Source organism: Anthonomus grandis, chromosome 11 (genome assembly GCF_022605725.1).
Source record: "Anthonomus grandis grandis chromosome 11, icAntGran1.3, whole genome shotgun sequence".
NCBI classification, from domain to species: domain Eukaryota; kingdom Metazoa; phylum Arthropoda; class Insecta; order Coleoptera; family Curculionidae; genus Anthonomus; species Anthonomus grandis.
In genome coordinates, this window is record NC_065556.1 from 30,140,640 (window position 1) to 30,167,713 (window position 27,074).

The 27,074-nt window shown below is 38.6% G+C and overlaps 1 protein-coding gene across 2 annotated transcripts in view; it reads left to right on the forward strand.

Moving 5' to 3' along the window:
• The window catches only part of LOC126741878 (nitric oxide synthase, salivary gland), a 136,265-nt gene that overhangs the window by 89,327 nt on the left and 19,864 nt on the right, over positions 1 to 27,074 (forward strand). For both annotated transcript variants that reach the window (XM_050448333.1, XM_050448334.1), the window contains exon 3: positions 23,361 to 23,497. In XM_050448333.1, the coding sequence (XP_050304290.1) occupies positions 23,361 to 23,497 (137 nt within the window). The remainder of the gene's footprint in view (positions 1 to 23,360; positions 23,498 to 27,074) is intronic.

The following is a 27,074-nucleotide window of genomic DNA, read 5'->3' on the forward strand; positions in this document are numbered from 1 at the left end:
TTTTGCTCGGATCCTGTTATAACCCGGTGTTTTCGTAATCTAGGTGACCCAAATAATACGCTGGTATACTTAGTTTGATTTCGAAAAAAATCAATTTTTGGTGAAAAAATTCGATACGGGGGGGTATACCCGAAAAATGAAAAAAGCCAAACTTTGAAGGTCGATATCTCGGCTTCTATGGGAGCTATCGGGAAAATTCCAACGGTTTTGCCTTAGTTTCCTCATTCTAAATCCAACGAGACCATCCGCAAGGTCGTAGCATTTACGATAGCCGAGATATAGCATTTTTGATGCCCATTTTTGGCCTCAAAAACGGACGTCGAAAACGACTTTTTCAGGATTTTCAAAGTGCTCTCATTCCCTTAGTTTTGCTCGGATCCTGTTATAACCCGGTGTTTTCGTAATCTAGGTGACCCAAATAATACGCTGGTATACTTAGTTTGATTTCGAAAAAAATCAATTTTTGGTGAAAAAATTCGATACGGGGGGGTATACCCGAAAAATGAAAAAAGCCAAACTTTGAAGGTCGATATCTCGGCTTCTATGGGAGCTATCGGGAAAATTCCAACGGTTTTGCCTTAGTTTCCTCATTCTAAATCCAACGAGACCATCCGCAAGGTCGTAGCATTTACGATAGCCGAGATATAGCATTTTTGATGCCCATTTTTGGCCTCAAAAACGGACGTCGAAAACGACTTTTTCAGGATTTTCAAAGTGCTCTCATTCCCTTAGTTTTGCTCGGATCCTGTTATAACCCGGTGTTTTCGTAATCTAGGTGACCCAAATAATACGCTGGTATACTTAGTTTGATTTCGAAAAAAATCAATTTTTGGTGAAAAAATTCGATACGGGGGGGTATACCCGAAAAATGAAAAAAGCCAAACTTTGAAGGTCGATATCTCGGCTTCTATGGGAGCTATCGGGAAAATTCCAACGGTTTTGCCTTAGTTTCCTCATTCTAAATCCAACGAGACCATCCGCAAGGTCGTAGCATTTACGATAGCCGAGATATAGCATTTTTGATGCCCATTTTTGGCCTCAAAAACGGACGTCGAAAACGACTTTTTCAGGATTTTCAAAGTGCTCTCATTCCCTTAGTTTTGCTCGGATCCTGTTATAACCCGGTGTTTTCGTAATCTAGGTGACCCAAATAATACGCTGGTATACTTAGTTTGATTTCGAAAAAAATCAATTTTTGGTGAAAAAATTCGATACGGGGGGGTATACCCGAAAAATGAAAAAAGCCAAACTTTGAAGGTCGATATCTCGGCTTCTATGGGAGCTATCGGGAAAATTCCAACGGTTTTGCCTTAGTTTCCTCATTCTAAATCCAACGAGACCATCCGCAAGGTCGTAGCATTTACGATAGCCGAGATATAGCATTTTTGATGCCCATTTTTGGCCTCAAAAACGGACGTCGAAAACGACTTTTTCAGGATTTTCAAAGTGCTCTCATTCCCTTAGTTTTGCTCGGATCCTGTTATAACCCGGTGTTTTCGTAATCTAGGTGACCCAAATAATACGCTGGTATACTTAGTTTGATTTCGAAAAAAATTAATTTTTGGTGAAAAAATTCGATACGGGGGGGTATACCCGAAAAATGAAAAAAGCCAAACTTTGAAGGTCGATATCTCGGCTTCTATGGGAGCTATCGGGAAAATTCCAACGGTTTTGTCTTAGTTTCGTCATTCTAAATCCAACGAGACCATCCGCAAGGTCGTAGCATTTACGATAGCCGAGATATGGCATTTTTGATGCCCATTTTTGGCCTCAAAAACGGACGTCGAAAACGACTTTTTCAGGATTTTCAAAGTGCTCTCATTCCCTTAGTTTTGCTCGGATCCTGTTATAACCCGGTGTTTTCGTAATCTAGGTGACCCAAATAATACGCTGGTATACTTAGTTTGATTTCGAAAAAAATCAATTTTTGGTGAAAAAATTCGATACGGGGGGGTATACCCGAAAAATGAAAAAAGCCAAACTTTGAAGGTCGATATCTCGGCTTCTATGGGGGCTATCGGGAAAATTCCAACGGTTTTGCCTTAGTTTCCTCATTCTAAATCCAACGAGACCATCCGCAAGGTCGTAGCATTTACGATAGCCGAGATATAGCATTTTTGATGCCCATTTTTGGCCTCAAAAACGGACGTCGAAAACGACTTTTTCAGGATTTTCAAAGTGCTCTCATTCCCTCAGTTCTGCTCGGATCCTGTTATAACCCGGTGTTTTCGTAATCTAGGTGACCCAAATAATACGCTGGTATACTTAGTTTGATTTCGAAAAAAATCAATTTTTGGTGAAAAAATTCGATACGGGGGGGTATACCCGAAAAATGAAAAAAGCCAAACTTTGAAGGTCGATATCTCGGCTTCTATGGGAGCTATCGGGAAAATTCCAACGGTTTTGCCTTAGTTTCCTCATTCTAAATCCAACGAGACCATCCGCAAGGTCGTAGCATTTACGATAGCCGAGATATAGCATTTTTGATGCCCATTTTTGGCCTCAAAAACGGACGTCGAAAACGACTTTTTCAGGATTTTCAAAGTGCTCTCATTCCCTTAGTTTTGCTCGGATCCTGTTATAACCCGGTGTTTTCGTAATCTAGGTGACCCAAATAATACGCTGGTATACTTAGTTTGATTTCGAAAAAAATCAATTTTTGGTGAAAAAATTCGATACGGGGGGGTATACCCGAAAAATGAAAAAAGCCAAACTTTGAAGGTCGATATCTCGGCTTCTATGGGAGCTATCGGGAAAATTCCAACGGTTTTGTCTTAGTTTCGTCATTCTAAATCCAACGAGACCATCCGCAAGGTCGTAGCATTTACGATAGCCGAGATATGGCATTTTTGATGCCCATTTTTGGCCTCAAAAACGGACGTCGAAAACGACTTTTTCAGGATTTTCAAAGTGCTCTCATTCCCTTAGTTCTGCTCGGATCCTGGTATAACCCGGTGTTTTCGTAATCTAGATGATCAGAATAACACGCTGGTATACTTAGTTTGATTTCGAAAAAAATCAATTTTTGGTGAAAAAATTTGATACGGGGGGGTATACCCGAAAAATGAAAAAAGCCAAACTTTGAAGGTCGATATCTCGGCTTCTATGGGAGCTATCGGGAAAATTCCAACGGTTTTGTCTTAGTTTCGTCATTCTAAATCCAACGAGACCATCCGCAAGGTCGTAGCAGTTACGATAGCCGAGATATGGCATTTTTGATGCCCATTTTTGGCCTCAAAAACGGACGTCGAAAACGACTTTTTCAGTATTTTCAAAGTGCTCTCATTCCCTCAGTTCTGCTCGGATCCTGTTATAACCCGGTGTTTTCGTAATCTAGGTGACCCAAATAATACGCTGGTATACTTAGTTTGATTTCGAAAAAAATCAATTTTTGGTGAAAAAATTCGATACGGGGGGGTATACCCGAAAAATGAAAAAAGCCAAACTTTGAAGGTCGATATCTCGGCTTCTATGGGAGCTATCGGGAAAATTCCAACGGTTTTGCCTTAGTTTCCTCATTCTAAATCCAACGAGACCATCCGCAAGGTCGTAGCATTTACGATAGCCGAGATATAGCATTTTTGATGCCCATTTTTGGCCTCAAAAACGGACGTCGAAAACGACTTTTTCAGGATTTTCAAAGTGCTCTCATTCCCTTAGTTTTGCTCGGATCCTGTTATAACCCGGTGTTTTCGTAATCTAGGTGACCCAAATAATACGCTGGTATACTTAGTTTGATTTCGAAAAAAATCAATTTTTGGTGAAAAAATTCGATACGGGGGGGTATACCCGAAAAATGAAAAAAGCCAAACTTTGAAGGTCGATATCTCGGCTTCTATGGGAGCTATCGGGAAAATTCCAACGGTTTTGCCTTAGTTTCCTCATTCTAAATCCAACGAGACCATCCGCAAGGTCGTAGCATTTACGATAGCCGAGATATGGCATTTTTGATGCCCATTTTTGGCCTCAAAAACGGACGTCGAAAACGACTTTTTCAGTATTTTCAAAGTGCTCTCATTCCCTCAGTTCTGCTCGGATCCTGTTATAACCCGGTGTTTTCGTAATCTAGGTGACCCAAATAATACGCTGGTATACTTAGTTTGATTTCGAAAAAAATCAATTTTTGGTGAAAAAATTCGATACGGGGGGGTATACCCGAAAAATGAAAAAAGCCAAACTTTGAAGGTCGATATCTCGGCTTCTATGGGAGCTATCGGGAAAATTCCAACGGTTTTGCCTTAGTTTCGTCATTCTAAATCCAACGAGACCATCCGCAAGGTCGTAGCTTTTACGATAGCCGAGATATGGCATTTTTGATGCCCATTTTTGGCCTCAAAAACGGACGTCGAAAACGACTTTTTCAGGATTTTCAAAGTGCTCTCATTCCCTTAGTTTTGCTCGGATCCTGTTATAACCCGGTGTTTTTGTAATCTAGGTGACCCAAATAATACGCTGGTATACTTAGTTTGATTTCGAAAAAAATCAATTTTTGGTGAAAAAATTCGATACGGGGGGGTATACCCGAAAAATGAAAAAAGCCAAACTTTGAAGGTCGATATCTCGGCTTCTATGGGAGCTATCGGGAAAATTCCAACGGTTTTGTCTTAGTTTCGTCATTCTAAATCCAACGAGACCATCCGCAAGGTCGTAGCATTTACGATAGCCGAGATATGGCATTTTTGATGCCCATTTTTGGCCTCAAAAACGGACGTCGAAAACGACTTTTTCAGGATTTTCAAAGTGCTCTCATTCCCTCAGTTTTGCTCGGATCCTGTTATAACCCGGTGTTTTCGTAATCTAGGTGACCCAAATAATACGCTGGTATACTTAGTTTGATTTCGAAAAAAATCAATTTTTGGTGAAAAAATTCGATACGGGGGGGTATACCCGAAAAATGAAAAAAGCCAAACTTTGAAGGTCGATATCTCGGCTTCTATGGGAGCTATCGGGAAAATTCCAACGGTTTTGTCTTAGTTTCGTCATTCTAAATCCAACGAGACCATCCGCAAGGTCGTAGCATTTACGATAGCCGAGATATGGCATTTTTGATGCCCATTTTTGGCCTCAAAAACGGACGTCGAAAACGACTTTTTCAGTATTTTCAAAGTGCTCTCATTCCCTCAGTTCTGCTCGGATCCTGTTATAACCCGGTGTTTTCGTAATCTAGGTGACCCAAATAATACGCTGGTATACTTAGTTTGATTTCGAAAAAAATCAATTTTTGGTGAAAAAATTCGATACGGGGGGGTATACCCGAAAAATGAAAAAAGCCAAACTTTGAAGGTCGATATCTCGGCTTCTATGGGAGCTATCGGGAAAATTCCAACGGTTTTGCCTTAGTTTCGTCATTCTAAATCCAACGAGACCATCCGCAAGGTCGTAGCTTTTACGATAGCCGAGATATGGCATTTTTGATGCCCATTTTTGGCCTCAAAAACGGACGTCGAAAACGACTTTTTCAGTATTTTCAAAGTGCTCTCATTCCCTCAGTTCTGCTCGGATCCTGTTATAACCCGGTGTTTTCGTAATCTAGGTGACCCAAATAATACGCTGGTATACTTAGTTTGATTTCGAAAAAAATCAATTTTTGGTGAAAAAATTCGATACGGGGGGGTATACCCGAAAAATGAAAAAAGCCAAACTTTGAAGGTCGATATCTCGGCTTCTATGGGAGCTATCGGGAAAATTCCAACGGTTTTGCCTTAGTTTCCTCATTCTAAATCCAACGAGACCATCCGCAAGGTCGTAGCATTTACGATAGCCGAGATATAGCATTTTTGATGCCCATTTTTGGCCTCAAAAACGGACGTCGAAAACGACTTTTTCAGGATTTTCAAAGTGCTCTCATTCCCTTAGTTTTGCTCGGATCCTGTTATAACCCGGTGTTTTCGTAATCTAGGTGACCCAAATAATACGCTGGTATACTTAGTTTGATTTCGAAAAAAATCAATTTTTGGTGAAAAAATTCGATACGGGGGGGTATACCCGAAAAATGAAAAAAGCCAAACTTTGAAGGTCGATATCTCGGCTTCTATGGGAGCTATCGGGAAAATTCCAACGGTTTTGTCTTAGTTTCGTCATTCTAAATCCAACGAGACCATCCGCAAGGTCGTAGCATTTACGATAGCCGAGATATGGCATTTTTGATGCCCATTTTTGGCCTCAAAAACGGACGTCGAAAACGACTTTTTCAGGATTTTCAAAGTGCTCTCATTCCCTTAGTTCTGCTCGGATCCTGGTATAACGCGGTGTTTTCGTAATCTAGATGATCAGAATAACACGCTGGTATACTTAGTTTGATTTCGAAAAAAATCAATTTTTGGTGAAAAAATTTGATACGGGGGGGTATACCCGAAAAATGAAAAAAGCCAAACTTTGAAGGTCGATATCTCGGCTTCTATGGGAGCTATCGGGAAAATTCCAACGGTTTTGTCTTAGTTTCGTCATTCTAAATCCAACGAGACCATCCGCAAGGTCGTAGCATTTACGATAGCCGAGATATGGCATTTTTGATGCCCATTTTTGGCCTCAAAAACGGACGTCGAAAACGACTTTTTCAGTATTTTCAAAGTGCTCTCATTCCCTCAGTTCTGCTCGGATCCTGTTATAACCCGGTGTTTTCGTAATCTAGGTGACCCAAATAATACGCTGGTATACTTAGTTTGATTTCGAAAAAAATCAATTTTTGGTGAAAAAATTCGATACGGGGGGGTATACCCGAAAAATGAAAAAAGCCAAACTTTGAAGGTCGATATCTCGGCTTCTATGGGAGCTATCGGGAAAATTCCAACGGTTTTGCCTTAGTTTCGTCATTCTAAATCCAACGAGACCATCCGCAAGGTCGTAGCATTTACGATAGCCGAGATATGGCATTTTTGATGCCCATTTTTGGCCTCAAAAACGGACGTCGAAAACGACTTTTTCAGTATTTTCAAAGTGCTCTCATTCCCTCAGTTCTGCTCGGATCCTGTTATAACCCGGTGTTTTCGTAATCTAGGTGACCCAAATAATACGCTGGTATACTTAGTTTGATTTCGAAAAAAATCAATTTTTGGTGAAAAAATTCGATACGGGGGGGTATACCCGAAAAATGAAAAAAGCCAAACTTTGAAGGTCGATATCTCGGCTTCTATGGGAGCTATCGGGAAAATTCCAACGGTTTTGTCTTAGTTTCGTCATTCTAAATCCAACGAGACCATCCGCAAGGTCGTAGCATTTACGATAGCCGAGATATGGCATTTTTGATGCCCATTTTTGGCCTCAAAAACGGACGTCGAAAACGACTTTTTCAGTATTTTCAAAGTGCTCTCATTCCCTCAGTTCTGCTCGGATCCTGTTATAACCCGGTGTTTTCGTAATCTAGGTGACCCAAATAATACGCTGGTATACTTAGTTTGATTTCGAAAAAAATCAATTTTTGGTGAAAAAATTCGATACGGGGGGGTATACCCGAAAAATGAAAAAAGCCAAACTTTGAAGGTCGATATCTCGGCTTCTATGGGAGCTATCGGGAAAATTCCAACGGTTTTGTCTTAGTTTCGTCATTCTAAATCCAACGAGACCATCCGCAAGGTCGTAGCATTTACGATAGCCGAGATATGGCATTTTTGATGCCCATTTTTGGCCTCAAAAACGGACGTCGAAAACGACTTTTTCAGGATTTTCAAAGTGCTCTCATTCCCTTAGTTTTGCTCGGATCCTGTTATAACCCGGTGTTTTCGTAATCTAGGTGACCCAAATAATACGCTGGTATACTTAGTTTGATTTCGAAAAAAATCAATTTTTGGTGAAAAAATTCGATACGGGGGGGTATACCCGAAAAATGAAAAAAGCCAAACTTTGAAGGTCGATATCTCGGCTTCTATGGGAGCTATCGGGAAAATTCCAACGGTTTTGCCTTAGTTTCCTCATTCTAAATCCAACGAGACCATCCGCAAGGTCGTAGCATTTACGATAGCCGAGATATAGCATTTTTGATGCCCATTTTTGGCCTCAAAAACGGACGTCGAAAACGACTTTTTCAGGATTTTCAAAGTGCTCTCATTCCCTTAGTTTTGCTCGGATCCTGTTATAACCCGGTGTTTTCGTAATCTAGGTGACCCAAATAATACGCTGGTATACTTAGTTTGATTTCGAAAAAAATCAATTTTTGGTGAAAAAATTTGATACGGGGGGGTATACCCGAAAAATGAAAAAAGCCAAACTTTGAAGGTCGATATCTCGGCTTCTATGGGAGCTATCGGGAAAATTCCAACGGTTTTGTCTTAGTTTCGTCATTCTAAATCCAACGAGACCATCCGCAAGGTCGTAGCATTTACTATAGCCGAGATATGGCATTTTTGATGCCCATTTTTGGCCTCAAAAACGGACGTCGAAAACGACTTTTTCAGTATTTTCAAAGTGCTCTCATTCCCTCAGTTCTGCTCGGATCCTGTTATAACCCGGTGTTTTCGTAATCTAGGTGACCCAAATAATACGCTGGTATACTTAGTTTGATTTCGAAAAAAATCAATTTTTGGTGAAAAAATTCGATACGGGGGGGTATACCCGAAAAATGAAAAAAGCCAAACTTTGAAGGTCGATATCTCGGCTTCTATGGGAGCTATCGGGAAAATTCCAACGGTTTTGCCTTAGTTTCCTCATTCTAAATCCAACGAGACCATCCGCAAGGTCGTAGCATTTACGATAGCCGAGATATAGCATTTTTGATGCCCATTTTTGGCCTCAAAAACGGACGTCGAAAACGACTTTTTCAGGATTTTCAAAGTGCTCTCATTCCCTTAGTTTTGCTCGGATCCTGTTATAACCCGGTGTTTTCGTAATCTAGGTGACCCAAATAATACGCTGGTATACTTAGTTTGATTTCGAAAAAAATCAATTTTTGGTGAAAAAATTCGATACGGGGGGGTATACCCGAAAAATGAAAAAAGCCAAACTTTGAAGGTCGATATCTCGGCTTCTATGGGAGCTATCGGGAAAATTCCAACGGTTTTGTCTTAGTTTCGTCATTCTAAATCCAACGAGACCATCCGCAAGGTCGTAGCATTTACGATAGCCGAGATATGGCATTTTTGATGCCCATTTTTGGCCTCAAAAACGGACGTCGAAAACGACTTTTTCAGGATTTTCAAAGTGCTCTCATTCCCTTAGTTCTGCTCGGATCCTGGTATAACGCGGTGTTTTCGTAATCTAGATGATCAGAATAACACGCTGGTATACTTAGTTTGATTTCGAAAAAAATCAATTTTTGGTGAAAAAATTTGATACGGGGGGGTATACCCGAAAAATGAAAAAAGCCAAACTTTGAAGGTCGATATCTCGGCTTCTATGGGAGCTATCGGGAAAATTCCAACGGTTTTGTCTTAGTTTCGTCATTCTAAATCCAACGAGACCATCCGCAAGGTCGTAGCATTTACGATAGCCGAGATATGGCATTTTTGATGCCCATTTTTGGCCTCAAAAACGGACGTCGAAAACGACTTTTTCAGTATTTTCAAAGTGCTCTCATTCCCTCAGTTCTGCTCGGATCCTGTTATAACCCGGTGTTTTCGTAATCTAGGTGACCCAAATAATACGCTGGTATACTTAGTTTGATTTCGAAAAAAATCAATTTTTGGTGAAAAAATTCGATACGGGGGGGTATACCCGAAAAATGAAAAAAGCCAAACTTTGAAGGTCGATATCTCGGCTTCTATGGGAGCTATCGGGAAAATTCCAACGGTTTTGCCTTAGTTTCGTCATTCTAAATCCAACGAGACCATCCGCAAGGTCGTAGCATTTACGATAGCCGAGATATGGCATTTTTGATGCCCATTTTTGGCCTCAAAAACGGACGTCGAAAACGACTTTTTCAGTATTTTCAAAGTGCTCTCATTCCCTCAGTTCTGCTCGGATCCTGTTATAACCCGGTGTTTTCGTAATCTAGGTGACCCAAATAATACGCTGGTATACTTAGTTTGATTTCGAAAAAAATCAATTTTTGGTGAAAAAATTCGATACGGGGGGGTATACCCGAAAAATGAAAAAAGCCAAACTTTGAAGGTCGATATCTCGGCTTCTATGGGAGCTATCGGGAAAATTCCAACGGTTTTGTCTTAGTTTCGTCATTCTAAATCCAACGAGACCATCCGCAAGGTCGTAGCATTTACGATAGCCGAGATATGGCATTTTTGATGCCCATTTTTGGCCTCAAAAACGGACGTCGAAAACGACTTTTTCAGTATTTTCAAAGTGCTCTCATTCCCTCAGTTCTGCTCGGATCCTGTTATAACCCGGTGTTTTCGTAATCTAGGTGACCCAAATAATACGCTGGTATACTTAGTTTGATTTCGAAAAAAATCAATTTTTGGTGAAAAAATTCGATACGGGGGGGTATACCCGAAAAATGAAAAAAGCCAAACTTTGAAGGTCGATATCTCGGCTTCTATGGGAGCTATCGGGAAAATTCCAACGGTTTTGTCTTAGTTTCGTCATTCTAAATCCAACGAGACCATCCGCAAGGTCGTAGCATTTACGATAGCCGAGATATGGCATTTTTGATGCCCATTTTTGGCCTCAAAAACGGACGTCGAAAACGACTTTTTCAGGATTTTCAAAGTGCTCTCATTCCCTTAGTTTTGCTCGGATCCTGTTATAACCCGGTGTTTTCGTAATCTAGGTGACCCAAATAATACGCTGGTATACTTAGTTTGATTTCGAAAAAAATCAATTTTTGGTGAAAAAATTCGATACGGGGGGGTATACCCGAAAAATGAAAAAAGCCAAACTTTGAAGGTCGATATCTCGGCTTCTATGGGAGCTATCGGGAAAATTCCAACGGTTTTGTCTTAGTTTCGTCATTCTAAATCCAACGAGACCATCCGCAAGGTCGTAGCATTTACGATAGCCGAGATATGGCATTTTTGATGCCCATTTTTGGCCTCAAAAACGGACGTCGAAAACGACTTTTTCAGGATTTTCAAAGTGCTCTCATTCCCTTAGTTTTGCTCGGATCCTGTTATAACCCGGTGTTTTCGTAATCTAGGTGACCCAAATAATACGCTGGTATACTTAGTTTGATTTCGAAAAAAATCAATTTTTGGTGAAAAAATTCGATACGGGGGGGTATACCCGAAAAATGAAAAAAGCCAAACTTTGAAGGTCGATATCTCGGCTTCTATGGGAGCTATCGGGAAAATTCCAACGGTTTTGTCTTAGTTTCGTCATTCTAAATCCAACGAGACCATCCGCAAGGTCGTAGCATTTACGATAGCCGAGATATGGCATTTTTGATGCCCATTTTTGGCCTCAAAAACGGACGTCGAAAACGACTTTTTCAGGATTTTCAAAGTGCTCTCATTCCCTCAGTTCTGCTCGGATCCTGTTATAACCCGGTGTTTTCGTAATCTAGGTGACCCAAATAATACGCTGGTATACTTAGTTTGATTTCGAAAAAAATCAATTTTTGGTGAAAAAATTCGATACGGGGGGGTATACCCGAAAAATGAAAAAAGCCAAACTTTGAAGGTCGATATCTCGGCTTCTATGGGAGCTATCGGGAAAATTCCAACGGTTTTGTCTTAGTTTCGTCATTCTAAATCCAACGAGACCATCCGCAAGGTCGTAGCATTTACGATAGCCGAGATATGGCATTTTTGATGCCCATTTTTGGCCTCAAAAACGGACGTCGAAAACGACTTTTTCAGTATTTTCAAAGTGCTCTCATTCCCTCAGTTCTGCTCGGATCCTGTTATAACCCGGCGTTTTCGTAATCTAGGTGACCCAAATAATACGCTGGTATACTTAGTTTGATTTCGAAAAAAATCAATTTTTGGTGAAAAAATTCGATACGGGGGGGTATACCCGAAAAATGAAAAAAGCCAAACTTTGAAGGTCGATATCTCGGCTTCTATGGGAGCTATCGGGAAAATTCCAACGGTTTTGTCTTAGTTTCGTCATTCTAAATCCAACAAGACCATCCGCAAGGTCGTAGCATTTACGATAGCCGAGATATGGCATTTTTGATGCCCATTTTTGGCCTCAAAAACGGACGTCGAAAACGACTTTTTCAGGATTTTCAAAGTGCTCTCATTCCCTTAGTTTTGCTCGGATCCTGTTATAACCCGGTGTTTTCGTAATCTAGGTGACCCAAATAATACGCTGGTATACTTAGTTTGATTTCGAAAAAAATCAATTTTTGGTGAAAAAATTCGATACGGGGGGGTATACCCGAAAAATGAAAAAAGCCAAACTTTGAAGGTCGATATCTCGGCTTCTATGGGAGCTATCGGGAAAATTCCAACGGTTTTGCCTTAGTTTCGTCATTCTAAATCCAACGAGACCATCCGCAAGGTCGTAGCATTTACGATAGCCGAGATATGGCATTTTTGATGCCCATTTTTGGCCTCAAAAACGGACGTCGAAAACGACTTTTTCAGGATTTTCAAAGTGCTCTCATTCCCTCAGTTCTGCTCGGATCCTGTTATAACCCGGTGTTTTCGTAATCTAGGTGACCCAAATAATACGCTGGTATACTTAGTTTGATTTCGAAAAAAATCAATTTTTGGTGAAAAAATTCGATACGGGGGGGTATACCCGAAAAATGAAAAAAGCCAAACTTTGAAGGTCGATATCTCGGCTTCTATGGGAGCTATCGGGAAAATTCCAACGGTTTTGTCTTAGTTTCGTCATTCTAAATCCAACGAGACCATCCGCAAGGTCGTAGCATTTACGATAGCCGAGATATGGCATTTTTGATGCCCATTTTTGGCCTCAAAAACGGACGTCGAAAACGACTTTTTCAGGATTTTCAAAGTGCTCTCATTCCCTTAGTTTTGCTCGGATCCTGTTATAACCCGGTGTTTTCGTAATCTAGGTGACCCAAATAATACGCTGGTATACTTAGTTTGATTTCGAAAAAAATCAATTTTTGGTGAAAAAATTCGATACGGGGGGGTATACCCGAAAAATGAAAAAAGCCAAACTTTGAAGGTCGATATCTCGGCTTCTATGGGAGCTATCGGGAAAATTCCAACGGTTTTGCCTTAGTTTCGTCATTCTAAATCCAACGAGACCATCCGCAAGGTCGTAGCATTTACGATAGCCGAGATATGGCATTTTTGATGCCCATTTTTGGCCTCAAAAACGGACGTCGAAAACGACTTTTTCAGGATTTTCAAAGTGCTCTCATTCCCTCAGTTCTGCTCGGATCCTGTTATAACCCGGTGTTTTCGTAATCTAGGTGACCCAAATAATACGCTGGTATACTTAGTTTGATTTCGAAAAAAATCAATTTTTGGTGAAAAAATTCGATACGGGGGGGTATACCCGAAAAATGAAAAAAGCCAAACTTTGAAGGTCGATATCTCGGCTTCTATGGGAGCTATCGGGAAAATTCCAACGGTTTTGTCTTAGTTTCGTCATTCTAAATCCAACGAGACCATCCGCAAGGTCGTAGCATTTACGATAGCCGAGATATGGCATTTTTGATGCCCATTTTTGGCCTCAAAAACGGACGTCGAAAACGACTTTTTCAGGATTTTCAAAGTGCTCTCATTCCCTTAGTTCTGCTCGGATCCTGGTATAACGCGGTGTTTTCGTAATCTAGATGATCAGAATAACACGCTGGTATACTTAGTTTGATTTCGAAAAAAATCAATTTTTGGTGAAAAAATTTGATACGGGGGGGTATACCCGAAAAATGAAAAAAGCCAAACTTTGAAGGTCGATATCTCGGCTTCTATGGGAGCTATCGGGAAAATTCCAACGGTTTTGTCTTAGTTTCGTCATTCTAAATCCAACGAGACCATCCGCAAGGTCGTAGCATTTACGATAGCCGAGATATGGCATTTTTGATGCCCATTTTTGGCCTCAAAAACGGACGTCGAAAACGACTTTTTCAGTATTTTCAAAGTGCTCTCATTCCCTCAGTTCTGCTCGGATCCTGTTATAACCCGGTGTTTTCGTAATCTAGGTGACCCAAATAATACGCTGGTATACTTAGTTTGATTTCGAAAAAAATCAATTTTTGGTGAAAAAATTCGATACGGGGGGGTATACCCGAAAAATGAAAAAAGCCAAACTTTGAAGGTCGATATCTCGGCTTCTATGGGAGCTATCGGGAAAATTCCAACGGTTTTGTCTTAGTTTCGTCATTCTAAATCCAACGAGACCATCCGCAAGGTCGTAGCATTTACGATAGCCGAGATATGGCATTTTTGATGCCCATTTTTGGCCTCAAAAACGGACGTCGAAAACGACTTTTTCAGGATTTTCAAAGTGCTCTCATTCCCTTAGTTTTGCTCGGATCCTGTTATAACCCGGTGTTTTCGTAATCTAGGTGACCCAAATAATACGCTGGTATACTTAGTTTGATTTCGAAAAAAATCAATTTTTGGTGAAAAAATTCGATACGGGGGGGTATACCCGAAAAATGATAAAAGCCAAACTTTGAAGGTCGATATCTCGGCTTCTATGGGAGCTATCGGGAAAATTCCAACGGTTTTGCCTTAGTTTCGTCATTCTAAATCCAACGAGACCATCCGCAAGGTCGTAGCATTTACGATAGCCGAGATATGGCATTTTTGATGCCCATTTTTGGCCTCAAAAACGGACGTCGAAAACGACTTTTTCAGGATTTTCAAAGTGCTCTCATTCCCTCAGTTCTGCTCGGATCCTGTTATAACCCGGTGTTTTCGTAATCTAGGTGACCCAAATAATACGCTGGTATACTTAGTTTGATTTCGAAAAAAATCAATTTTTGGTGAAAAAATTCGATACGGGGGGGTATACCCGAAAAATGAAAAAAGCCAAACTTTGAAGGTCGATATCTCGGCTTCTATGGGAGCTATCGGGAAAATTCCAACGGTTTTGTCTTAGTTTCGTCATTCTAAATCCAACGAGACCATCCGCAAGGTCGTAGCATTTACGATAGCCGAGATATGGCATTTTTGATGCCCATTTTTGGCCTCAAAAACGGACGTCGAAAACGACTTTTTCAGGATTTTCAAAGTGCTCTCATTCCCTTAGTTTTGCTCGGATCCTGTTATAACCCGGTGTTTTCGTAATCTAGGTGACCCAAATAATACGCTGGTATACTTAGTTTGATTTCGAAAAAAATCAATTTTTGGTGAAAAAATTCGATACGGGGGGGTATACCCGAAAAATGAAAAAAGCCAAACTTTGAAGGTCGATATCTCGGCTTCTATGGGAGCTATCGGGAAAATTCCAACGGTTTTGCCTTAGTTTCCTCATTCTAAATCCAACGAGACCATCCGCAAGGTCGTAGCATTTACGATAGCCGAGATATAGCATTTTTGATGCCCATTTTTGGCCTCAAAAACGGACGTCGAAAACGACTTTTTCAGGATTTTCAAAGTGCTCTCATTCCCTCAGTTCTGCTCGGATCCTGTTATAACCCGGTGTTTTCGTAATCTAGGTGACCCAAATAATACGCTGGTATACTTAGTTTGATTTCGAAAAAAATCAATTTTTGGTGAAAAAATTCGATACGGGGGGGTATACCCGAAAAATGAAAAAAGCCAAACTTTGAAGGTCGATATCTCGGCTTCTATGGGAGCTATCGGGAAAATTCCAACGGTTTTGTCTTAGTTTCGTCATTCTAAATCCAACGAGACCATCCGCAAGGTCGTAGCATTTACGATAGCCGAGATATGGCATTTTTGATGCCCATTTTTGGCCTCAAAAACGGACGTCGAAAACGACTTTTTCAGGATTTTCAAAGTGCTCTCATTCCCTTAGTTTTGCTCGGATCCTGTTATAACCCGGTGTTTTCGTAATCTAGGTGACCCAAATAATACGCTGGTATACTTAGTTTGATTTCGAAAAAAATCAATTTTTGGTGAAAAAATTCGATACGGGGGGGTATACCCGAAAAATGAAAAAAGCCAAACTTTGAAGGTCGATATCTCGGCTTCTATGGGAGCTATCGGGAAAATTCCAACGGTTTTGCCTTAGTTTCCTCATTCTAAATCCAACGAGACCATCCGCAAGGTCGTAGCATTTACGATAGCCGAGATATAGCATTTTTGATGCCCATTTTTGGCCTCAAAAACGGACGTCGAAAACGACTTTTTCAGGATTTTCAAAGTGCTCTCATTCCCTCAGTTCTGCTCGGATCCTGTTATAACCCGGTGTTTTCGTAATCTAGGTGACCCAAATAATACGCTGGTATACTTAGTTTGATTTCGAAAAAAATCAATTTTTGGTGAAAAAATTCGATACGGGGGGGTATACCCGAAAAATGAAAAAAGCCAAACTTTGAAGGTCGATATCTCGGCTTCTATGGGAGCTATCGGGAAAATTCCAACGGTTTTGTCTTAGTTTCGTCATTCTAAATCCAACGAGACCATCCGCAAGGTCGTAGCATTTACGATAGCCGAGATATGGCATTTTTGATGCCCATTTTTGGCCTCAAAAACGGACGTCGAAAACGACTTTTTCAGGATTTTCAAAGTGCTCTCATTCCCTTAGTTTTGCTCGGATCCTGTTATAACCCGGTGTTTTCGTAATCTAGGTGACCCAAATAATACGCTGGTATACTTAGTTTGATTTCGAAAAAAATCAATTTTTGGTGAAAAAATTCGATACGGGGGGGTATACCCGAAAAATGAAAAAAGCCAAACTTTGAAGGTCGATATCTCGGCTTCTATGGGAGCTATCGGGAAAATTCCAACGGTTTTGTCTTAGTTTCGTCATTCTAAATCCAACGAGACCATCCGCAAGGTCGTAGCATTTACGATAGCCGAGATATGGCATTTTTGATGCCCATTTTTGGCCTCAAAAACGGACGTCGAAAACGACTTTTTCAGGATTTTCAAAGTGCTCTCATTCCCTTAGTTTTGCTCGGATCCTGTTATAACCCGGTGTTTTCGTAATCTAGGTGACCCAAATAATACGCTGGTATACTTAGTTTGATTTCGAAAAAAATCAATTTTTGGTGAAAAAATTCGATACGGGGGGGTATACCCGAAAAATGAAAAAAGCCAAACTTTGAAGGTCGATATCTCGGCTTCTATGGGAGCTATCGGGAAAATTCCAACGGTTTTGCCTTAGTTTCGTCATTCTAAATCCAACGAAACCATCCGCAAGGTCGTAGCATTTACAATAGCCGAGATATGGCATTTTTGATGCCCATTTTTGGCCTCAAAAACGGACGTCGAAAACGACTTTTTCAGGATTTTCAAAGTGCTCTCATTCCCTTAGTTTTGCTCGGATCCTGTTATAACCCGGTGTTTTCGTAATCTAGGTGACCCAAATAATACGCTGGTATACTTAGTTTGATTTCGAAAAAAATCAATTTTTGGTGAAAAAATTCGATACGGGGGGGTATACCCGAAAAATGAAAAAAGCCAAATTTTGAAGGTCGATATCTCGGCTTCTATGGGAGCTATCGGGAAAATTCCAACGGTTTTGCCTTAGTTTCGTCATTCTAAATCCAACGAGACCATCCGCAAGGTCGTAGCATTTACGATAGCCGAGATATGGCATTTTTGATGCCCATTTTTGGCCTCAAAAACGGACGTCGAAAACGACTTTTTCAGGATTTTCAAAGTGCTCTCATTCCCTTAGTTCTGCTCGGATCCTGGTATAACCCGGTGTTTTCGTAATCTAGGTGACCCAAATAATACGCTGGTATACTTAGTTTGATTTCGAAAAAAATCAATTTTTGGTGAAAAAATTCGATACGGGGGGGTATACCCGAAAAATGAAAAAAGCCAAACTTTGAAGGTCAATATCTCGGCTTCTATGGGAGCTATCGGGAAAATTCCAACGGTTTTGCCTTAGTTTCGTCATTCTAAATCCAACGAGACCATCTGCAAGGTCGTAGCATTTACGATAGCCGAGATATGGCATTTTTGATGCCTATTTTTGGCCTCAAAAACGGACGTCGAAAACGACTTTTTCAGGATTTTCAAAGTGCTCTCATTCCCTTAGTTCTGCTCGGATCCTGGTATAACCCGGTGTTTTCGTAATCTAGATGATCAGAATAACATGCTGGTATACTTAGTTTGATTTCGAAAAAAATCAATTTTTGGTGAAAAAATTTGATACGGGGGGGTATACCCGAAAAATGAAAAAAGCCAAACTTTGAAGGTCGATATCTCGGCTTCTATGGGAGCTATCGGGAAAATTCCAACGGTTTTGCCTTAGTTTCGTCATTCTAAATCCAACGAGACCATCCGCAAGGTCGTAGCATTTACGATAGCCGAGATATGGCATTTTTGATGCCCATTTTTGGCCTCAAAAACGGACGTCGAAAACGACTTTTTCAGGATTTTCAAAGTGCTCTCATTCCCTTAGTTTTGCTCGGATCCTGTTATAACCCGGTGTTTTCGTAATCTAGGTGACCCAAATAATACGCTGGTATACTTAGTTTGATTTCGAAAAAAATCAATTTTTGGTGAAAAAATTCGATACGGGGGGGTATACCCGAAAAATGAAAAAAGCCAAACTTTGAAGGTCGATATCTCGGCTTCTATGGGAGCTATCGGGAAAATTCCAACGGTTTTGCCTTAGTTTCGTCATTCTAAATCCAACGAGACCATCCGCAAGGTCGTAGCATTTACGATAGCCGAGATATGGCATTTTTGATGCCCATTTTTGGCCTCAAAAACGGACGTCGAAAACGACTTTTTCAGGATTTTCAAAGTGCTCTCATTCCCTTAGTTCTGCTCGGATCCTGGTATAACCCGGTGTTTTCGTAATCTAGATGATCAGAATAACACGCTGGTATACTTAGTTTGATTTCGAAAAAAATCAATTTTTGGTGAAAAAATTCGATACGGGGGGGTATACCCGAAAAATGAAAAAAGCCAAACTTTGAAGGTCAATATCTCGGCTTCTATGGGAGCTATCGGGAAAATTCCAACGGTTTTGCCTTAGTTTCGTCATTCTAAATCCAACGAGACCATCCGCAAGGTCGTAGCATTTACGATAGCCGAGATATGGCATTTTTGATGCCCATTTTTGGCCTCAAAAACGGACGTCGAAAACGACTTTTTCAGGATTTTCAAAGTGCTCTCATTCCCTTAGTTTTGCTCGGATCCTGTTATAACCCGGTGTTTTCGTAATCTAGGTGACCCAAATAACACGCTGGTATACTTAGTTTGATTTCGAAAAAAATCAATTTTTGGTGAAAAAATTTGATACGGGGGGGTATACCCGAAAAATGAAAAAAGCCAAACTTTGAAGGTCGATATCTCGGCTTCTATGGGAGCTATCGGGAAAATTCCAACGGTTTTGCCTTAGTTTCGTCATTCTAAATCCAACGAGACCATCCGCAAGGTTGTAGCATTTACGATAGCCGAGATATGGCATTTTTGATGCCCATTTTTGGCCTCAAAAACGGACGTCGAAAACGACTTTTTCAGGATTTTCAAAGTGCTCTCATTCCCTTAGTTCTGCTCGGATCCTGGTATAACCCGGTGTTTTCGTAATCTAGATGATCAGAATAACACGCTGGTATACTTAGTTTGATTTCGAAAAAATCAATTTTTGGTGAAAAAATTCGATACGGGGGGGTATACCCGAAAAATGAAAAAAGCCAAACTTTGAAGGTCGATATCTCGGCTTCTATGGGAGCTATCGGTAAAATTCCAACGGTTTTGCCTTAGTTTTGTCATTCTGAATCCAACGAGACCATCCGCAAGGTCGTAGCATTTACGCTAGCCGAGATATGGCATTTTTGTTGCCCATTTTTGGCCTCAAAAACGGACGTCGAAAACGACTTTTTCAGGATTTTCAAAGTGCTCTCATTCCCTCAGTTCTGCTCGGATCCTGATATAACCCGGTGTTTTCGTAATCTAGGTGACCCAAATAGGACGCTGGTATACTTAGTTTGATTTCTAAAAAAATCAATTTTTGGTGAAAAAATTCGATACGGGGGGGAAAACAAATAACACTTCTACAAACTGTCTTTGAGTGGGTGTTGTGTCATGCCATTTAAAAAGGGAATATTGGCACCTTGTCTGTCATCCGGTGCATAGATACGTAAGAAAAATAACTTTTTATAGCGCTCACGGCCTTAATCAAGAAGAAGAATGCAGTGGAAAATTAAAAAATCATTAAAAAAAAATTAGATATAAATATTCAATTTTCATCGAAATATTCAGTTTTTTTACCAATTCTATTTACAAATTAGTGCTATATGGGCATGAATACTTTATGATACTTCACAAGCGACTTATTGCGATAAGGAGCTAAACTATAGCGAATTAGTTTAAAACTGGACCGAATTTATATGGAGTTTACGTGCTCGTGACCGATTAATAATATTTATCCCGACGACGCGATCTTATTTCCTCGTCTCGCCTATAAGTATTGGTTCTTTGAACTAGGATTGAATCACAAGCTTTTTGTTTATCGTAGTGATTATATTAATTCACAGTTCGCATTGCACTGATGTTTAACGTGTCATTAAAAGATTTTTTCTGCTTCTTATAATTACTATGGAGGACATTTTGGGATGTGCACTGACAAAACCCAAACAGAGGTCGATATGTCTGAAAAATTTTATTGATCGTGAATTGGATGTTTATGATACTTTGTGCAATAAGGGAGGCGTAAGTTTTTTTTTTAATTTAATCGATTGTCCTTATAATTCTGTCATTATATGTCCGGATAATGACAGAGCCCCAAGCAATACACTTTTTTTTTATTATGTTTCATTCACGTTTAACAAGAAGGTTTATAACATGTTTAATTTCATAAAAAATAACTATTTAAATACTCTCAATTAAATAAAAAAAATCATCTGGAATTATTACGACCAAGATTTCCTATCAGCTTACTCCCCAAATAAAATCGTAAAAATTAAGTAATTTGTGGACATGATGAGACTTTTGTTGCATATTCCATAAACTTTTTACGACCCATAAAACTATAAGAGGGCTATTAAGGGTTAGTTTTTAATTAATTAACTTAATCAATAATTCGTCCAATCGACTCTATAAAACTTTCCTAGCATTTGTGGCAACTACTAAAAAGCATACTTTTCTAAACGGATTCAATTAGGAATAATAATGCTCCTCGGCATTATCACGTGTTCCTGCCGAACAATTAGGTTTACAAACAATGATGGTTCAAAGGAACAATATATTATTCCTTGCAACTCCTATTGTGTGGAAATTTCAACATTGGATTAAGGTAACAGAGTCGAATACCAAATTAACACACGTGTCTCCTATTTAAGATTAATTGAGTATTATATTAATATTATCTATTATAAAACTATTCATTTTAGTTTTTTGTGTGTATACAAGTAGCGATTTAATAATGTTTTGTCATGCACAATCTTCATGCCCTAAGAACAGTGTGACCTTTTGACGCTATTATCACATTATTATATAGTTCAATTATAAATAAATGTATGAACAAAAAACCTAATTATATAACCTCCTTAATAAATTACATTTGATGCGAAATTCCCAGTTTATTACAACTCGCTTATTTAACTGCCAAGGGCGTTATAATAGTAATATCCCAACTGACACCAAATTAATTCGATTAACCAACGTAATTGGATATAAATTAATTATTTATAGTACTCTTATCATGACATTTCAATTAGGTATTCAATGTGTTCGTTTACGCTATTGTTGCCATACACTTGAGCAATTTTATCCAAATATTGATTTAAATTGTTTGGTGAGGCCCAAAAGGGCAAGAAGTGCTGTTTTAGGATAACAATTCAGGTATTAAATGACTAAAATGTAATGTTTAATTTCATATTAGGGATATTACATCTACCTTATTAACTGAATGAGAAAAATCAATTTTAACGAAAATTAGTAGTAAAATTCTGTGACGTATGTAGGAAACATAAAGGCATAAGTAAAATATAATTTTAAAACAATATAGTGAATAATTAAGGAATGAAATTGGGTAGAAATTAAAAAAATAGGGTACTTATTTTCCGCAAAAGAAAATTATATTATTTTTATTTCCTACTATGTTTATGCATTGATTATACAAATTTTATACTTAAGAGAAAAGATATGTAAACAGCGTTCATCTGTATAAATATTGGTTTTTCTTATACTTGAAGCTAATTATATCAAAACATTTCCTAATTAATTACGGTTTGCTGGTGTGTAAAATTTGCCTTTCTTTTTAATAATTAGCACCCTTACATTAATTAAGGCCTTTCGCGAAGGATGTTTACGATTTCAGATTAAAACAAGAATTATTCTAATGAATATTTTAAAATTTATTTTACGGTTCTTGAATTAATTTTTATGGGTATCTCTTCCACAAGATCCAAAAGCAGTTTTAATAAGCTTACAATTGAATTTTTTAATTTCCTGGAAAAAGATAAACAGTCGCTTAAGATGCTTGAAATGTGTATAAATAAAAAATGAATTTGAGTCTTTTAATTAATAACCAAAAATTACTGAAAGGGTTTTTTTTTAGATTTTTCCGAAATTACCTGGAAATGCCATGACATTGAACGAAAAACAGATATTCTTGAATACAGGTTTTCAGGACTCCAAGTGACTCAAACTGAATGAATCACTGGATAAAATAATTTTTCGGAAACAATAAAGGCTTTTCTTAAAAATGGGACCTAGGCCTGACCCGAATTTTCTATTAAAAAAGAAACTAAAAATTACTTCAAATTTGATAATATACACCTGGACTAAAGGAAGCAAAAAACAAAGACAACGTTACAGTATAGTGCGTTAGAGAAAGAGGGATGTGCTGATACAGCATAGCCACACCTCTTAAGCATAGTCCGAGGGCTATATTAAAACAAAGCAATACAAATTCCTATTTTTCTTTCACGACGTTTCACCATCGTCAGGAATGTTGAAAGAAAACGACTGAATATGCTTGTGAATTCTTTCATTATATGACAGAATTGCAAACTGATCTCGAACTCATAGAGTAAAATGTCTATTAATTCAAAAAAGTAACTGAATTGCTCTCTGGCCAATTTTTTTAATAGTAAATCCTGTGTATAATTCAGCAATAAGAAAATAATAACCGTAAAAATAAGGCGGAAACATTTTCTCTAAACTCCCGCGATAAAATCTCAAAAGTGCCGTTGCAACTGAGTTTTTAAACGGCCCCGTCCCGGCTGCAAGAAACACTTTAGGGCACCTAAAACTCAAAACGTCTCATTTCGACTTTTATTTATTTCCGGTTACTGTTTGTATTTACGAGATTGGATTACTTACAATTAATGTTTCTTTAAAACTTATTATTCCATAAGTCGGGCTTAAAGCATAATTATATGCCACAAGGGTAAACATAAGGTAAATCTTTCCGGGAGACACAAACAAAAGTTTTCAAAAGTTAAGGAACGTAAATCCTTTTACTGGTAAAATTCATATTATTCTTAATAAAGTTTTTGTTTTCAGTTAGGACCATGCTCCAACCAGGTATGCCTCGGAAGTCTTATGGGCCAACAGGGAAAGTCGGAACCGTTAAGAAACTCGAAGGAAATTCTGCGACAAGCGAGGGATTTTCTCGATCAATATTTCACTTCAATAAGACGGTAAGCAAGTGGAAATTTAATGTAAAGTACAAAAATAATAAAAATCTGCTAGGGCTTAAATGGGCTTGCTATATAGTAATATATTCTCGTGAAAACCAACTAAAGCATTTAAATATAATGCTAATTAAACTTATATTAATTAATATATGTGGTGCATTTAATATATAACAAACATATTGAATTTATTATAGGGTGAAGTGGGTTAAATGTAATCAAAAAAATGATAGTGGCACTTTAAAAGTTCATAACAAAAAAACCAAAAGAGAAATCGGGTTCATTTTTAGTAGGCACAGAGCTTATTTCTTTGTTAAATCAATGTCATATTTATTTATTTTTGGTCTGCTTTTGTTTTTTTTATAAACCAAAATAAAAAAAAACATGTCGGCCCCAGAGAATGGTGCAAGTGTACTCACGGCTCCTAACTGCCAATGCTTACTCTGCCGATGGATCTGGGGCAAGTGTACTATAGTATAAAAAATTTTGGGTTAAAAAAAATAGCATGATACCTCTCTTAATTTATAAGGAAGTTATGAACTTTTTTCTTTTTGAAGCAATGATAGGGAATAAAACTCAAAGATTTTGTGAAAAGTATATTACGTAGGTAAGTTGAGCAAAACAGGCTGTGACATGTTTTTTAACGTTATATGAGGTAAAGGATACTGGAAAAGTTAGTTCTCCTCTTCGCCCTAAAGTGGGTTCTGGTAAAACTCGCTCCATATCTGATGCAGCCACTTGTTCAGGCGAGTGAAACACTGAACTATGCGCGTTTCGGTTCGATTTTTTTTAAAACTTAATGGTAGGTTGCGATTCTTCATCAAGCGTTGTTATTTGACCAGCATAAAAAAGTATACTTTTCTTTCCTTTAAATGAGACCAAAACTCAGTTTCCAATGTTAAGGTTTTCTACCCCTTTGAGAAATAATTCGTCTTGTTTTAATGCTTTTTCATCTTCCTCTAACCTTTTTGCAGAAGTCTTAAAGGTGACGTCGTCGGATTCACTGTCACTTAAAATTTGCGGTTCGTCTTCATCTGAAGAGCTCTCATTAATATGTTTTGCTATTATTTTTTTTTGATTCCTTCTTTCGCTTTCTTTGCTTTATCTTCTTTTTCTTGCTCAGCCTTTTTCTTTTGCTATTATAATTTCAGCTCCCGGAGCTACCGTTTTTCTTCTTTCTTTTTCGTTAGGGCGGAGCGATTGCCTCACTGCTCCCAGCAACAATTCTTCAAATGATACAGAACCGCTACTTGGCGCTGCTATTGGTTCTGGTCGCGGTTCTGATGCTAGATGCTGCGTGGTTGGTTTCTCTCTCGATGGCTCTTCATGGCTGTTTGTGCTGGGTTCATTAAGAGGTTGTTCTGTGGCAGGTTGGGGATTTTTCAAACGCTCTTCGTAGAGCTTCTGGATCATATTTAAAGCGGTCGACGACAGATCTATTAAATGGGCATATTCCTCCTCTACGAAAACCCGATGTCAGTAAAGCTGGATCTGTCTCTTTCCAAATTGTGCTCACAAGTACCGAAAAATCTTTCTTTGGTATTTTAACACTCACATGTTTTCTTTGGTACTCCGCTAATTTGGAATCCCACCGTGATTTAAGGCTCCTAAAGACCGCTAGGTCCATAGGTTGCAATAGGTGGCTGTAGTGTGGAGGTAATTTAAGAAAAATTAGATTAGAGGGACACAAAGTCAATGGTCTCAAAAGATGTTTATTTTTAAAAAAATAATTACACGTGTTTCGCCCTAAGGCATCGTCAGATCTAAAAGAAAATAGAAAGCAACCCTAGTACAAAAACAACAATGCATAGACACAAATTACAATATAGAGATTTGACTTACCGGTAAAGCTATTGAATTAATACCACAAACATTCAAGTTAAAACCGGTAATTCCGGTTTTATAAAATACCGGTAAGTCAAATCTCTATATTGTAATTTGTGTCTATGCATTGTTGTTTTTGTACTAGGGTTGCTTTCTATTTTCTTTTAGATCTGACGATGCCTTAGGGCGAAACACGTGTAATCATTTTTTAAAAAATAAACATCTTTTGAGACCATTGACTTTGTTTCCTTCTAATCTCTAAATTTGTATTATCAAGAGGTCTCTTTGAGAAAAATGGACTATTTTTTTGAATTTAAGTACAATTATATCATTTTCGACAGTCGCCTCGATAAGTTTTGGGTCTAAGTGCGTTGAATGTCCATCATACAAAAGCAGGATTGGTCTTTCAGGTACAACGTTGCGAATAAAAGTTTTTGTAAAATAGCTTACAAAGATTTCGGTTTCCATCCAACCATTTGGTGAAGCAGCATAAGAAGTACCTGGAAAGGTAGATTCCTTGGGAGCCAGCCAGGTACTCCATAGATTTTTTCCCTTAAAAACAATAAATGGAGGCAGTTTATCCCCATTGGCGTTGCCACCCATGAGAACTGTCGTACTCTCTCTTCCAGGTCTGGTGGTTATTCTTGAAGCAGGGGCATTTGCTGACCCACAATTATAGTTTCAGTTGGATCGAGCGTAAAACTAGATTCGTCGACGCTGTAAATCTGAGAAGACTTATTTTGCAGGTCGTTATTTTCTAAGGTTGCTCTTAACATGTTAAAATATTATTATGAAAATGTAAATACGTTAATTATTCTGCTGGTTTTTGTACAATTTTATTAGTATTCTGTGGTTAAAGTTGATTCGTAGGGTTTCTTTAGGGTTCTACTTACGTTTGGTTTATTATTTTCATCTATAGTGTTTAGTTTTTAGGTAGTTCATCTTGTTTGAGAGCCCCATTTTGGCCCCAATTTAGGTTATTTAGGTTATATTATTGTAAATCCCTGTAGTTCTAATTTTCTAGAATTTGTATACTTGCTTGCTTTGACTGTCAGTATTCTCCTAAAATTATTGGTTTCTTTGGGCAAAAACAATGAAGATAATTCTAAATATTTCGAAACTGTTCCATCGGGTTTTAAAAAGGACGCGCTTCGTGACAATTCATTCAGTTTTTAATTGTTTAGTCAGTTTTTACCTTGGAAACAATTAAACGACAGTCAAGGCGAGTTAGGTTAGTGTTTTTGACGTTGACAATAAAAGTGTGTTTCCGAATTCCGTTACAATATTATTCAATCAGAAATGGATCATTGGCTTTTTTTCTGGCATACTCCAGTCCTTGTGGTTTTTTTAAAGATAGCCTATGTCTTTTTTTAAAGGATAAGAACCAATCCTGGCCAGGCTTTCCCACCAATTCTAAGATTTCCTTTCTGCTGAGTCCCCAACCCCAGTTCTCCATGATTTTTATTGCATTCACTAATTTTTCTTCATCAGCTGCAGGTATTGCGGTGGGTCTTCCTTTGGACGTGCTTTTTGATCCTCGGGTTCCTCGTAGGTAAACAAAGGGGAGGAGAAAGTAAACTCAAAGTCCAAGTCTCATAAATCAAGCGTCTATTTAAAGGTCAATAACGATACACTATAACGGTATAAACTAATTTTATTTTATTTTTGTTTATGTTAGTGTGAGTCAGTGTGCAGTTTTTTGTATTTAGATAGGTCTGATGATGCCCTAATGCGGCGAAACGCGTATCCTTTATCAAAG